Here is a 16,698-nt window from a genome sequence, read left to right as displayed (position 1 = left end):
TTAAACCAGCTTGACCTAGGTTCATAACTTCCATATTTCTATGTTAATGAATAAAACATAAAGATATATATATATATAGATATATATATATATATATATATATATATATATATATATTGTAGTCTTTCTTCCACTAAATCTCCGTTACAGTGCATTTTGGCGTAATATATCCCATCTTACAGCAATGCGTGGTGCTGTCCTTGTGTTTCAGCATTTTGTTTGCCCTTTTCTTTATATCCAAATTTAGATAGATACAATGTACAAATATTAGTTAATTACTGGTAAAAACATATAAAATAGATTAAGAAATTACAAAAGCGGACAGATAGAAAAAGGAAATAAAGGAAGCGCGAGTGAATGGACGAGAAAGCGAGTTAAAGAATAAATGTTGCCTGTATGAAAATAACTAAAAGGAAATTAGCTGAAAATAGACTTTGGCACCGGTGAACAGATTTTGGGGACAAATAAAAGAATTTCTGGAAAAATAACAGAGAGCCAATCATTGCAATGGCCATTTGCAGTTGTAAAGCATAGATAATTAAGCTGAACATGTTTATATCCGTCCTTTTGGATGGCGGCGACCGCGTTTACAGTACGTGTAGAAGGCATTAAACCGAAAATGTGCTCCTGGAAGGAAGGTAATGATTTCTAGTGCAGTTTTTATTCACACGGACGTGTTTTTGCATGTTTAGTATAATTTTCACCGGATATAAGTTGCTCTCAGCCTGGCCATTTCAATAAAACAAACTGAAAAATTACTCCATTACATTTGACTTTCAGTCACTTTCGGATATTACGTACTATTGACTATAATGACATGATGTCTTCATTACGATTCTGTGACATTGTAATGCTTATTATCCAGCTGCAGTTGTGTACTTATTGCCGCTGTCGGTTAAAACAATTAGTCACTCATTCACGGATCGAGATAATACTGGTTGACGTTAACATAGACGTTTTCACTCTTTTCAGAATATATAACAGTTAGAACTTTTCCCATTATTTTGCACAGGCTAATTTTCACAATCGCTCCACACTGACCCCAATAATAACCCCAACCTGTGCTAATCATTGGGGACCCCGGCCTTCCACCCCTGGGACTACCGTTTTTGTTACATCAATAGATCTACAATGAAATGTATGTGACGTGTCCTGACAAACCTGAATTGTCACCAACGTCTGGTGTATCAATGCTGAAAACTGAAGCTTGTGCCCAGGAATTTAAGACAGAAAAAATAAGGTAAGCAGTCCTTTTTGAATTGCAGCATTGTCGGCTAAGATTCTTGGCAGGTTTAATTACGACCAAAGAAAAACATTCTGGAGAAACATACTCCTGTAATAGTACGCCCATGCATTGCGTAGCCTATTGCATCAAAATCGGGAGGTTATTCCATGCGGTTCATCAAATGGCTTCCTACGCTTTTTAATCAAATTATCGGTTATTGTTTCGATATGTAATTTAATGATAAGCTCGCGAAAATACATACACAGTAAAATATATCATCCGATGCCGCGTGTGACGGCCAAGGATTTATGGTCTCACACACGAAGCTGCCAACATTTATCTGTGTAATTTATAACACTAAACTTGGTCTGTCACGTAGCTGGCAGAGCTGCCGGCTTAGTCGTTGTACGTTTTCGAACATGAATGGCGGATTCTGTTTTCTTCAGAGGGGGAGAAAGTATTGGCAAATTCTTTTAATATCGCAATATTTTCCAGAATATTTTGGTAAGGGGAGGGGGATCGGACAAATGATTTTCTGGGTATCTTGGTCTTCAGGGTGTCCCCAGCATCATTAGACTCTGAAGTGACGCTTCTTAAATCTCAAGTACATCAGTTTATAAGTAGTCCAAGTGCAGCTTGAGAGAAAATAGTTTGCTTTATAATATTACACAGGAAATTACAGTGCTAAAGATCGGGAGCACTACATTATACCTGTTTTCGTTTGAACATCAGCACATAGAATTTTTTATCTGAATCATTATAACATTTTTATTACTTTGGTACATATTCATGTAGTGATATATTAAGAAAGAATGCCTGCAATTTTTCAGTTTCCCATATCCAGAATATTTGTTAACCAATCGAAATCCAGCGTTAGTTCATTTGTTCAACCTTTAATTCCATCCGTTAATTTTCGTAACTACTGCATTTAACAGTCTATCTCTCCATACATGCATGTAGTATATATCTTTCTATGAAACTAAATGACAGCAGGCCCAATTTGGAGCCACATAATTCGTAGAAAAAGAGAAGTACTTATCAAAAACTCCATTTACGACAAAAATATGCAATTGCAGTCTAGTTTTGTATTAACTGTGCGCCCGCCACTTGCCGCACGTGCATGACCACAAACCCCCACGCCGGCAATTAACTTCAGTTGTGTAGTTAGTTCGGTAGTTAGATAAAGTACTTTTAGATCATATTATCTAACCTCTTGAACTGCAGTATTTTTCCCCAGAATGTTGCATCATGTCTGTCATTATTACTAACAGATGGGACTTTTGGTTGGTCCGTCACGAATATTTCGACTTTCTTTTCTAGCCGTCTGTTTACAAGTATGTAGACGCTATATCTGTGTGCGTGCGTGTGTGCGTATGTATGTATGTTTGTATGTATGTGCATGTAAAAGGAATTATTCTCACAATTTTTCTTCTCTTTATCTGTCTACTCATTGGTTTATTTTTTCTCGTCGGCTCTTTGGTTACGTAAAAATCTGATATTGTTTATAAATGGGCACTTTGAGATAAATCGTATTGTCGTTATGAATAGCTCTTTTGTAAGAAAGAAACAGCACAATATGATTGCAATAAAAGAAAAAACACCCCAACACAATGCACCCGTCCCCAACCGCACCTGCAGCCTCGTGGGGCACTGAACGAATTAACTCCTTGGTAATTGTGGATGAGAACACGAAAAGATTACCCGTGTCATCCTTAATTTCCGGGCCGTGTTATTACATATATAACCGTATCGAAACGGGACAGAAACCACATGTACCGTTGTTAACGACACCGTGGTTCAGAAGATACGAGGTAAGTACCCAGGAATCTGCCTTTGGAGAAAAACTCATGTGTTTCCACGCTGCATTTTTGATTTCGGACACAGTGAAGAAAGTACAAAATTCTTATTTGTTATTGTTATTATTATTATTGTAGACTGAGTATTCCGAATTCAAGAAAAAAAAGCAGCGAGTTTCGTTTGTTTCGAGTTGTTTTCTGTGGTGCTTATATAGTGTATCTCCTCTTTTCAAATGTGGCCACAGTGGTTTTCGACGTGTGTGAGATTTTTGAACGAGAGGTAACGACTGAAAACCTAAAAAGGCGTGCCTGTAAGTGCTTATGGGCAAATTACTTGAAATACGTGGTCAAGATAGATAATGTACACTGGTAGTTTAAAGGCCTTTTCATTAAAAAATCAACTATGTGAAATAATATATTCTATTATGTCAGAGTAAATTGGTCGAAGAAGTAGTGCAAATGTTGTTTTATAAGATATAAACTTGCAGACAGAAGGAAAAGGGCATACGTTTTTATTGACTCTTTAGAAACGCAAACTTAAAACTTATTTATGGAAAGAAAATGTATGCAAGCCTGATTTGGCAAATTCCGTATCAGTTTTTTTTTAATAGACACGACGTGTTAAAAACGTGTTAATGACATTTTTAACACTTGTTTCCGTAACTTACTCAATCCCTAGAACCAGTTTAAAAAAAGCTTGGTCCCCAGTATTTTTGGTTATATAATATTTTCTGTTTTAAAATCTGCAACAAATTTCGTAACTGCGGACAGCTTGGATCTCTGCAAACGCGTGTATAACATTGTAAACAGCCTTAAGTATTGAAACTTAGTATGAATTTATAGCCGTATTTTTCTTATCATATTGTCCTAATTGTTTACATCTTATATTCACCGTAAATTTGGACATTAGTGAAATTTCTACTGCAAAAGAATATGTAATTAAAACAGAGCATCTAAATAGCATATCTGTTAAGATCTCTAAATGAAACTGCTTATGTCCTTTATCATTCGGGATTTCATTTCTTACAAGTTCTAAGATTTATTCGGAAACTCTGAAATTTTTATAAAATTCCGTTCGTAAAACATATCTCTATCAAAAAATCCAAATGTTATACCCAATATGACGCCACATTTTCGGTTTTATTCAACACATATGCTTAAGAACTACATCTTTTTACCCCAGGTGATTTTGACAAATTTTTTTCAAATACATATCAATGTATTTTAATAATACAGCAGAATAAAATAAATAACAAAGAAAATAGCTGAAAACAGCAGAATACTGATACAGAAATTGATCAGGTCAAACAGATACAGTAATTCCAATATGCCTTTTTATCATTTTAAATTTCCGTGTCGGTCCTAAATTCTTATCTCTACCGGCATTGTGCCGTTTGTTCCAGAGCGGACAAGTCATCACATACATTTATCACCATAGGGTTTTCTGTAACTGGTCCGGGGGGAGAGGGGGGGGCACGTACTTCTGACCCCCCCCCCTTTCACCCCCTTCTCACTCTCCCCAAATATTAACTAAGAAAGATCAGATCAGTTTAACAATAAGTCATATGGCATAACTGTCGTCTTTGTAAAAACTTATCATGTTCTGTGGGTTTTATAGCATACTTTATAGTTAAGTATATACATGAAATATTATCCTATATCATTACGCTACTCATGTACATGTACTTGTTTCGTCGTGGCCTTTATAAAATATGTGTCTTACATATTAAAGAAGAGATGTTTTTTATTATCTACTGCTCTTTTAAATACCGAGCTGAGCAAGACAAAAAGGAAAGAAAATTACCGTTGCCCACCGCTGAGGGAAATCCCGGTTAAGTCAGTGTAAGGTTCGTTGTTAATCAATATAAGGGACTAACTGCTATTTCTTTACTTTTAAAAATTATCGAACTTACAAATTAACGATCAAACATGTTTACTGGTGATGTGTTTGTGTGTTTCCTTTTTGCGCTGGGTGTTTCAAAGTTACTTTCAGAAGCGGTATCATTGGCCTGATTCGTAAGCCTCAGTCACCAACTGCAGTCTGACATTAAGCGAAACAAAAGATCTTGATGGTGGATACCTTGCTGAATTTTGTTACACAAAAAGCAATAACACAATTAGATGAACATTTTGATGACTAGAAATCCCTAAAATTTCTGTTTTACCTTATATTTTCATTGTATTTCAGCGTCAATTTCAACAGCAGCATCATAATTACCCTGTAAAGCAGCCACCATGAAATTGTCTGCATTGTTGTTAATCGCTATGGCCACGGTGGTAGCAGTAAGTACATTTCATACTCAATTTATCATCATAAAAATATTTTAAAATCTATCTTGCTACCCGCATTTTTGTTTTCGAGGTTCATCACGGCACAAAACAGGTTTATCATTATTTCAAATTTTTGAAAATCACTGGTGGTTCCTGTTTACATTATAAAACCTGAATAATATACTACAGAAAAAAATGCGTGTCACGAGCTTCCGACGTGTGTTGATTAATTTCAAACTAGACACAGTAGTGTCCGAAACAGATAAAACATGTGACAACTGAAAAAATCCTACAGATATAAATACAGGGTCCAGTAAGGTTTAGGATTAGTTAGAAATACAGTTTAGGATTAGTTAGAAATACAAGTGACGAATACCACTTGTTCAAAGAAATGGTAAATGTACCGCGGTTCCTAGCAATGGACAACGTTTCCTAACGGACCGCCATTACCATCACCGGTTATTATAAAGTGAACAAATGGCAATTCTTCTTCAAACCCTCACTTCACACAAAACAATTACCAACCATCAACAGTTAGATATACAGCACACACGATGGGAAAGAGAGGAAATTGCCAGCCTTGTTTTAGGGGAATAGTAACAATAAAGCCCGTAATTATTTTCGTATTAGTGGGTAGACCTCGTTGCTCCCGGTGTAGGATATCAGGCGTCAGAAATGAGTTTGATTGATTTTGGTGTAATTACTCAACGTTTGACCTACTTAGTTCCGCAATAAGACTATTTCCCCAAGAACATAATTTCATATAATCAGACATTACATGTACGTATAATGCAGTTACAAGTCAGGGCTCGGAATTGGAGAGGCAGATTAATTCTGTGGTTAATGATGTAAAAGGTTTGGCTTGTTCGTATCCGGCGTTACGCTATTTAACCTACAATATTATTTCACATTTAACTACCATATTATTTTACCAAAGTGTTTTTATGCCTTAGTAATCTTTGATACGCTATGGGAGTTGAGCAGTCTCAGATAATTATTTTAGCGTTTGATCAGACGAGATGAGTGTGGTATTCTAATATTTCAGTGTCAGCCAGGAGTTAACGACGACCATAAAAATATCTGTCTATGATAGAATTGGCGGACAATCCACTGATCAGTGTAGTTTGTCTCTATCTAGCCGACCTGAATGTGTAAGAATCTTTACCGCGCACCAGACTGGGGAATGCACCGTGTTCATCAGTCTGATTATTTGATGAAGCCAACTGACATGATTCAAACTATTTTAGTGTATATCAGCCAAGAATGTGAACCAACTGTGTCTGCAAATTAACGCTCGGCGTCACCAAAAGAGCTTCTACTCCCGAGTAGGATATTAATTATGCAATTTATGCCAATTCGATGATATATTGCTGCTCGTTTACTAAGTCAACAGTATAATTGTCAAAAACACATTTCCGCCAGTTATTTAGAAGTGATACGAAGCAAGCATTAGAAACATCCGTGGTGTCTCCATAAAGACGTCTGGACTTGTTTTTTGTTCTTTTATCCAGAAACTTAATTCGCCGACAATGGGTATGTGAAAGAAATGAACTTGTAAGCTTGGATTATTGGGTAAACAGGTTGCACACTCTGTAATAATGATAATAATAATAATAATAATAATAATAATAATAATAATAATAAGAGTCTAGAAACCATATATGTTCAGTGGACTTTACAATGTTACAAGTTATAGAAAAGGGGGGAGTGACAGTAGAGGGGCGTTTTCACGTTTAGTACCGCCGTGCACTGTGCAGCATGTGATGTCTTGGTAGTCAACATCACGCTGCATGTGGTTTGTTAACACAACCTGCAAACACATTCAAACAATATCTGTTGCTTATATTTTTGTCAAAGCGAATTAAGGTGCACAACTACAATTTGCTGTTGTTGAATTTAGTTGAAAGGTTCAGATCTTATACTTGTATTTCACTGGCATTCTAGGAGCGGTGGGTTGTTGAAGCTAGAAGATACAAAACTTACAGTAGGTGCTGTTCGTGGCGTGTACGTGTGTGTGTGTGTGTGTGTGTGTGTGCTTGCGAATGTGTGTGCAAAATGGATGTACGGTAAGTGCTTGCGGCTGTTAGGAAAGATGACAGCGTGTGCGAGTGTCTTTAGTATTGGAAGTTTTCCACAATTACTAATATCAAACCATTCAATCAGTCCATCATCAAAATAATTTAATATTTTTCATGTTCATGTAGTTTCTTTGATTTGACATAACACTTCCAAGCGTATCAATTATTCCACTATATTTGACTCATTGCTTCTATAATAGTCTTTAAAATTTGTGTGGGTTTATTATTATTATTATTATTATTATTATTATTATTATTATTATTGTGCCATCTCCTATCTTTCAGTTTGCGGTCAGCCGGCTGATATCGTCTTCGTTATAGACGGGTCCAGAAGCATTTGGCCCGTGGATTTCAAGGAAAGGATGATTGGGTTTCTGAAGAGCTTCATCAAGGTATATGTTACTTTGTTGTGTTGTTTTTTACTTAACTTTTACAGAAAGTTCTTTGCTACATGTAGGTACAAATAAGATAGGAGTCCTTCCGATCTTTTAAAGACAATGAATAGTATCCTCTGCTCGCTCCTAGCTTCATTAGGTATATTTACGTGAAAAACAAACGTTTCCTAATACGATTCCACCTATGGCTGCTAAGATACAATACCATTGCCAATGATTGATTTTTATATTTATACTTAAAGCTTCTGAATACAAACAATGCTCATTTGACGGTTCCAAGGTCATTTTTGTTTTATTTCGTGAAAATAGCGCCCACTTTTAAAATTCTGAGAGAATATGAATGGAAATTTAACCACGATGGCACAAATCCACGCAGTTTATGTCACTGAAGTTTTTGATGGGTTGGATTTCAGGAATTCAATATCCAAGACGATGGATCAGGAACACGTATCGGAGCCATGGTATTCAGCTCGGACACGCCTTACCAGACCAAAATAGAGTTCAACTTGAAAGACCACTTTAGTCGCGAATCACTAAACAAAGCCATAGATAAGATCCAGCAAACTAAGGGGCAGACCAGAACCGATATAGCCTTGCAGATAGTAAGTATTAGAACATTTCTCTTTATGGGATGGGATGCATATAATAGGACTTCCATTGGCAAGATGGCAGTTTCAGGTAACGCCAGATTGTTCCGTATATTATGGACACGCTTGGGTCACCTTGTGATAGATTTGTGAAAGGTCGGTGCCATATTATTCGCGAAAGTGGCTTAAGCTTGGTAAATACAGACTTGACATTTAATATGGAATATTTTTTTCGAAATAATTTTTTATCAGTTTTTTCCTATTTTGCTCACTGATAAATGAAAATAAGGATTAAAATCGTGTTTTAAGAACTATAAATTATCTCTTTGATGTCATTGTGACATCGGTTCATTAATGGAATTCGCCAGAGAAGCAAACAAAAACACATTGCCTACTCTATGTCATACGACAACCATTAAAAGAGACATTTTGGATCTCCATATTTTACAAATTATCGTCTGTAAAAGGGTAATACGCTCCACAAAAGACCCTAATGTCAGTTGCTAGTCACAGTAATGGTCGTTGTAACGCCTGGCCTCTTCGTGGCTGTTGCCAGCGCTCTCAAACGGCAAGGCATTTCTTGGGGGTAGGTTTTTAGAGTTCAATCTGGAATAGCATTCCAGGAAACGGTCTAAAATTGTCCAATCTGGTCCAGTTTTGTTGTAGGACATGTAGGCAGTTGATTGGTGAGTAATGGTCTACCGAAACATTGTCTATGTGGTTCAAATGTGGCGATTTTGATGACCAGGGTAGCTGCTCATTCCCTTGGTTCTGTAAGTTATCTGCTATTAAAAGTGCTCTGTGTGAACCTGCAACCTCATCGTGCAACCTAGAATTGTTCCTAAGGTGCCCCCTATCAAATGATAGACAAGTGGTTCCGAGATTATTCCTTTATTTGATCTGGTTCAGGTTTTCGTCGATGACTACCATTGGTGTTTTGGCACCAATGTGGAATCTACTCCAAATACTGACGCTGTCAATCACCCTTGTCACTTTAGACCCGGCATATGCTTCGTCGTAGGCCTCTTCTGGATATCTGTAAACTCTGTTTTGACTAATTGGGCGGTACAGGTGAAATCTGACCTCAATAAAGAAAGCCACGCAGTTTCATTGTTCTACCCAGAATCGTTTATGGCCTCCAATTCATTAGAGAAACAGACGACGATGTTTTGCTGTATACAGTGGGTACCTCGGAGGTCATTTGGTGTTCTTACCTGCTAAAACCAGTTTGGTGTTCGCTAAGGGCTTTAAAAAACGCAAATTAGTGACAATTTACCCCTCGTTCTGATCGGACTAAGTGTTTTTTGTTTAGTTGCAGCAGCGTATCCCGAAAGACAGTGGGTCCTGTACCCTGTAGGTAAAATTGTGATACATTGGGGGTGACCTCTGTGTAGGTACATCAGTCTGGGCATTACTCTATAAATTTGTGGGGACCGTTCCGTTTGGCGCTATGATCTGTCTGGTTATGTCTGTCTTTTTCGCGCCATTCTGCCTTAGATTAACAAATGTGTAATGCACTACTTGACTCATCTTACGCACTGCAAAACTGACCGCTTGCATGCAAAATTTCAAATTCTTCTATGCAGTAGTTGCCGAAATATGGATACTTTTTTGACAGAACCAAGCTTTGCCTAAGCCAAGCTTTGATCAGCCCACAGGAACACTACCCAATTAAATCACTGCACATTACATAATGCAGCAGCGCTACAGGCATGAAAGTCAGTTAATTGGTAGTGACACACCTGACTGCACACTTTTACATTCACAAATCTTATATGAGATTGGAGTTTTTTGAAAAAAGAACGTATTTTTACCTAGGTATACCTTCGAAACTGAAATATTCCATATTAAATGTCAAGTCTGTATATATGGTTTTGGCTACCTTATTTGCCAACTTTAACTCTAAGCGCGCATTCAGTTTTTACCTATTTATTTGAGCATGGTGTAGTTATTTTTTAATTCTCATTATAGTAATGATAACAAAGCTGTCAGTGTGATTGTATTATTATATTTAAACGGTTTTAAAACAGAGGGCTAAATTATGCAAGTGATAGGGCAAAGATTTATATCCAATACATAGATTTTTTATACTCTAGCAAAGACTCAAGTTTTATTTTACGTGAACACAAATATAACTGTCTTTCTATACGACAGGTTCGTGAACAAATGTTCACCAGAGAGAACGGCGCCCGTATCGGCGAGGTCCCTCAGATAGCCATAGTTCTCACCGACGGTAATTCCGACTTCGAAGAGAAGACGGCGAAGCAAGCAGCGCTGACAAAAGCAAAGGGAATCAAAGTTTTTGCCATTGGGATTGGAAAGGTATTGTTAGTCCATTTTTATCTACCTAAACGCAATACATTATTTTTGTGTAGCTGCACCAGTAGAATGGAATAAGTTACCAATTTTTATTAGTCGAATAGAATCACAAGAATCTTTTAAAAAGGAATTGAAAACTCACATTTTTATTCATGAATTATAAATTTTACATTAAAGAAACCTTGGATTTTTTACTTTTTTAAAAGTAAGTAATTAAAATTACTTTTTATTACAATTTAGTCTAGCTCTGATTTATATAATATATATCTTAACCATTTTTATCTATAAACTTCTTTGTATTTTATGTTGTACAGTCTATTGAACATTTTATGGATTTTAGACTCGAAATAAATATATTATTTTTTTATACTTGTTAATTATTAATACACATATAGCCTACAGGCATACACGCACTGCAGGATTTTTATAAGGGAGGGGGCAAGAATAGAATTATTATATAATTATTATGTAAAATGATTTTGTCTCGGTTATTATTATAATACTTTATTTGGAAGGAAAGGAGAGATGGGTGGAGAAGGGAAAACATTTACCTCCGAAACTAAGGGATGGTCACGTGGCTGGTGGCTCCTCCCATGGATCACTCTCAAACACGCGCTCAAAAGTATCAAAGCAAGCAGACGACCATTATACAAACGTGACCCCCCCCTCCCCCCCTCCAGGATGACATGCGTGGCACATAATTCCCTTCTGGTCTGGGTTGTAATGGGGTTGACACTCCCCACCCGCACCCCCAACCCCCCCCCCACTTCTTGATTACCTAATAACTGCCAGAAATAAATATTTTAACGCCTGCCTTGGTCTTCTAGCCTTGCAATCGTTAATGATTAAAAAAATAAACACATAAATGAACAGACTGGTAATAAATATATTAATAATATACCTAAACTGAGTGTAGATTCAATTTTTAAAATGATATAAGCCAACTGTTGGCGCGATGTGAGACGGTTTGGACATAATCCACGTTCACCTATTTGGGATATGAATGATGTCTAGAACATGTCAGTGCATTCATGGCGCCATTCGTCGGTTGATCTTTACAAATAATTCACACGGGCAGCTGGGGCTCTCTCTCTTCAGCCGGAAAACAGGAGGATTGTTGGGAAAGGTTAATCACTGATTCACACTTCTGAATTTGGCAAAATGGATAATATTACTTATTTTATATTCTGTTTAGGTGGATGAGAAAGAATTGAAAGTCATAGCAACCGGGCCAGACGAGGTGATTACAGTGGGCGACTTCTCGGCTTTGGCAGGCATAAAGCGTGAACTCAGCATTAAGACCTGTGAAATCAAACCACCCTGTGTCATCACAACCGGTATGCTCTTGACTGATTATATACGACATTTAACGAATCTTTTTTTATGTTAATGCAAACGGAAAGAAAGTCACTTTGATGACCTTTTTCGATTTGCAGCAAATGACTAGTGATTTTCAACCGTTGCTCTTTTTGAATACATTTCCCAAAATCTAACTCATCAGAATTTATTTACAGATTGTGGTGATGATCTGCAGACAGATGTCACTTTCGTGCTCAGCGAAAGCGTCACAACAACTCCCGGAACCACGACGGAAAGTATCGAACTTATCCGAAACATTACGAGCAAGTTCAACATCGGGAAAGACGAGATTCAGGTATCGCTAGTGCCCGTGACAAGACCGGGTCCAGGCTTCTATTTCAAAGATTACTCGGATTATGATGGAATTGATGGTCATTTGGAGAAATTTGAAGCAAGAATTAAGGTAAAATGAAACCAATTCTTTCTCCTTGAGAAAATTTAACTTTAATCGATTATCATGTAAATTATTAGTCCAAGCAGGAATATATCGGGTATCACAACGTTTGTATTTGACCATAACCCAGCCGAAGAATGCCTGTATAATGGCGATTCAAATTTCATTTTGTTCCTCTATACACATTAACAAGTGCAAACATGTTTTAATAACTTCACTTACATAAAGAACATTTATTGAATGAAGGTTTGATAGATGAGTAATAAACTAATATATTATTCAAGGAATTTATTGCTATAACTTTTGCATGACAATTAAGAGAAATGACATACTTTTTTATTGAAAGAATGACTACAAATAGAATATATTGATACCAGGTATTGGAGACAACGGGAGCACGCATCCGAGCGATGACAGACATGCTGTACGACCAAAAGAACGGGGCACGCCCTGGGGTCCGTAAACTTGGTATCATAATCCTAGATGGCGCTTCAGCAAACGTACGCAAAACTATGGCCGCTGCTAGCGCCGCCTACAATCGAGGCGTCGAGATGGTTGCCATAGGTATAGGAGACAGCGTCAACCTTAAAGAGCTGCGCTCTATTGGACGCAACTCCAGGAGAGTCATCCGACTGCCGGATTATGAAAGTTTCAATGGGCTGAAAAGGACCCTATTTTACCGTATCACCTGCAAAGGTAAGCCAATCAAACCACTTATTGATGAGGGGAGGATAAAAAACAAGATTTATAAAATGACAAAATAATGAAAAATTATTGCTAAAACTGTCGTTGACGGAACACGTTATTTATTTATTTATTTATTTATTTATTTATTTATTTATTTATTGACGCGATTCTTATTTATTAATCATTTTCAACAGAGGCCAACACTTTCAATACTGCCATATAAGTCCAGTTCATACCGCAATCATGAAAACATTTTTCTCAAGTAGAGTAAAAAAAACTAAAAGTGAGCAAATATACATTGAGTAGCGTATATCTAGAGAGAGAGCATATAAGATTTTGCCGTATCTGTTTGTGCTTTATGTCCTTTCATTTTGAGATACTGATATCAGGCACATATTACCATACAGTGGATATTGGAAAGATGCTTTAAAGCAAAACTTTACTTTACTATACTTAACTTTACTTTACTTTAATTTGATTTAATTTTTAATTTATTTTATTTCATCTTTATTTTTAGGGCGCACTGAACCGGACCCTGACGATATTTGCGACCCGGGAGATGAGGAAGAAAAATAATCCGGGACTTAGTACAAGTGTATAACAACACGTATATCATTCTGATTCCAAATCGCAAGCCAAAATGAACTGAATTGGAAACCATGTTTCAGCGTAATGCGAGATATCACGTTATTGGCATGCCGCCATAAAATTTTAGACTCGATTTCTAGTAAGATTTGTCTTTTTGCTATTTTCACGTTTTTTTTAACAGATAAATACGGATAATTCAACCCTTTATTTTTATTTCCATGCAGTATAATTGATTCGTTTCCCTTTGCCATTCTAAGTATTGACGTAAGTTTATCATCACATCTGCCAAATCAAATAGTTCTTAAGGCGTTATATATGTTGCTGAATTCCATGTACAGTGTATATTGTCTAAATGTATTCCTTGAGTGTACCTGACCTCAACGAATATCAGTGTTTTGTTAAATTTTATTTCTTTTTTGTTCAACCCATTTTAAATTAAAATAGCTAATTAACTGCTTTTAACTTGGAAGAAATAGTTATGCGCTTTTATTTTTGAATTGATGTTTTGAATCATCGAAGTACTGGCAGACTGTCCATGGTGTGTGGAGTCACGTCTTAACTGCTGACGTCATATATGGTATAAAGATCGATGTCGAATGTGAGCATGAGTGTGTGTGTGTGTGTGTGTGTGTGTGAATGTGTGTGTGTGTGTGCTCTCCTTAAGTGATTTTTATTGTTGTTACACATTAATTTCTGCTTATGTCATACTTAACATCTGTAAGTATCGAGCAATAACATAAAGGTTCGCGCCTACTACAGTCGGGCAAATTCTTTGACGATCTTTTAAAATTGGCTTGCTTATTAATTTATGTCTTAATAACAGATAATATATTATTATTAATTTTTATAATCAGCAGCAATGTATTTTCCCTGATGATTGGAACGATCAATGGACTTCGAGGCACAATATAATTGTGAAAATGTACATAAATTTTCCATACGATTAAACTGATTTTGTGTCAAGAAAAGGCTTATTTTATATGCGCATATAGAAAATGGTAACACAGAAACTACGGCATGCATTCGCCTAAAAGAGCTTAAAATTCAAAATCGCAGTTGCTTTATCATTTAGAGAAACAAACATTATTTAAAGATTTAAATGAAAACCATGAATGACAAGGTCTTTATAGCTACATCCAGTGGATTTTAACTGTAGACGTCGCGCGAGAGCCTTGACCTGCACTAGCAGGGTACCTACTCTTAAAGTTGACGTTGACTTATCCTGTGACAAATACAGGTGGATGGACCAAACGTGAGCAGGGATCTGAAATACCAGTGTGTTGTGACAGAGAGTCTCCTATTCAACTGAACTCACTGGGCGAGCGGTGACTCAGCTCGTTAGTTGAAGTGTGAGTTTGACTGCATCAAAACATTTAAAAGTATTACTAGAGCAAATTACATATCCTACCACCGTCCGTGCCGTGGTTTGGGACTGATGTTTTTATTAAGGTTAGGGTACTTTGGCGAGCCCTAGTAGGAGTATAGTGTAGCGCTAAAAAAAGTTGAAATCCCTGCACGTTGGTGCATGTTGTTAACATAGAGAGGCTAGTGCTTGGCAAATTACGATTACTAGTTCCAAGCTGCTATGACTTATGCTGTCGTCTTCGTAACGCGTAATACTGACGGCTTCCCACCTAGATTTTTTGTGGCTTTCAAACTTATTATGTCCTGAAACTATGAATTATCATATAATGTTTGGCGATTTCAATAAAGCCACAGGGGTAAAGTTTGAATAAACGATGGAATACATAGATGTTCCTGAGGAGATGAAGAGATGAAGCTGTGTGTGTGACAGAGAACTTAAGGCTATATAGGACACGAAAAAGTATGATTTCTGTCGTTATATCATTCTCCAAAGCCTCAGTGACAAGATTCACCACGCACCCGGGATGGGATTCCCACCGCTCTCTACAGTGTCTGAAAACAACTCAGATAGGGGCAGTACAGGTGAAATACTCTGTACTTTCAGTTTGCTAATATGCACCTCTAATACAAAATATATAAAGGTGGGTGACAAAAATCCACCATACAAATCTGGAGATTGATGATTTTATATTAAATCCGTTGTCTACCATGTTCTGCGTGACTAGTGGGAAGCAAAAAAAGCTATGGTTAAATAATTCAAAAGTACGCGTAAATGCAGAGGAAAGTACCGCCGCTTTCAATATTTTACTGCTTGTAGTAGGGGGAGAGGGGTGTGGCTGCAGATGCACGTTGCAACAAAGAAGAAAAACGCTGCAAATGCATTTGACAACAAGGTTACTTATATGAGCCTCGTGCCACGATTTTATATCGAACACCGAGAAGATTCGCCATGCATCGCATAGGCTGGGCTTCATTCAAAGCACCAACAGAGACTCTTTCCCCCTGGCGGATTCAATGTTTTACCCGGGGAACAGGGGGGGGCACATCGTTTTTAATGTCGAACGAAGCAAAAAATTTGTAAAACAATAGACTGGGATAAATTGGCCGCTCGTTTTCGCTAAAAATAAAAATCTTATGACTGCATTTAGGTCAAATATAGAACAATCGCCAGCTTATCTTTAAGATATATAAGAGGAGGCATTATGGCCCTTCAGATTAGCTGAAGGGGCCATTAATTAAACCTGCACGCGTCACTGATAGATAAATCAAAGTTGCTTACATTTAACCTATATTTTACTCTTTTTTGTTTCCCTTGTTTTCCGTTCCACGTACTAAATGTCCAAAAGGAAAATTTTAATCTCATACTGGACATTCAAACATCTGCTAGATGTTTTTCCGAGGCTATAGAGGGTTGTGAGCACACACACACACACACACACACACACACACACAGCCCTCCGTTCTTGCCAATGCGTATCAAACTTTTTGGCAGGTGAGACAGGGGAGTAAACAACAGAAATGGGTCAAACACACAAATTTAACGCAGCCGTCCTTGAGTTGTTAGAATTTTGTATCACGTATGCACTGATAGACCCGGTTGCCTTCAGGGAGGTGTCTCAGTCAACAGCATATAC

The 16,698-nt window shown here is 37.1% G+C and overlaps 2 protein-coding genes across 5 annotated transcripts in view; one reads left to right on the top strand and one right to left on the bottom strand.

Annotated features, from left to right (window-relative positions):
• LOC106172929 (alpha-1,6-mannosylglycoprotein 6-beta-N-acetylglucosaminyltransferase A) overlaps positions 1 to 16,698 on the bottom strand; it is a 379,609-nt gene that overhangs the window by 73,830 nt on the left and 289,081 nt on the right. The window lies entirely within an intron of this gene.
• On the top strand, positions 2,892 to 14,667 carry LOC106172937 (matrilin-1). Of its 4 annotated transcripts, none has more exons than XM_086997738.1 (10): positions 2,892 to 3,036; positions 5,210 to 5,304; positions 7,237 to 7,276; positions 7,656 to 7,762; positions 8,179 to 8,367; positions 10,507 to 10,674; positions 11,867 to 12,008; positions 12,186 to 12,433; positions 12,802 to 13,120; positions 13,629 to 14,667. In XM_086997738.1, the coding sequence occupies exons 2-10, from the start codon at positions 5,257 to 5,259 to the stop codon at positions 13,685 to 13,687; spliced, it is 1,320 nt and encodes a 439-aa protein (XP_086853864.1). In that variant the 5' UTR covers positions 2,892 to 3,036; positions 5,210 to 5,256; the 3' UTR covers positions 13,688 to 14,667. The 4 variants fall into 4 exon arrangements, with proteins under 4 accessions (XP_086853864.1, XP_086853867.1, XP_086853865.1 ...); XM_086997741.1 differs by lacking the exon at positions 2,892 to 3,036 and adding an exon at positions 3,279 to 3,332; XM_086997739.1 differs by lacking the exon at positions 2,892 to 3,036 and adding an exon at positions 4,813 to 4,868.

Source organism: Lingula anatina, chromosome 10 (assembly GCF_051362555.1).
Source record: "Lingula anatina isolate TDL-2025a chromosome 10, LinAna3.0, whole genome shotgun sequence".
NCBI lineage: Eukaryota > Metazoa > Brachiopoda > Lingulata > Lingulida > Lingulidae > Lingula > Lingula anatina.
This window is presented reverse-complemented; position numbering and strand designations above follow the sequence as displayed.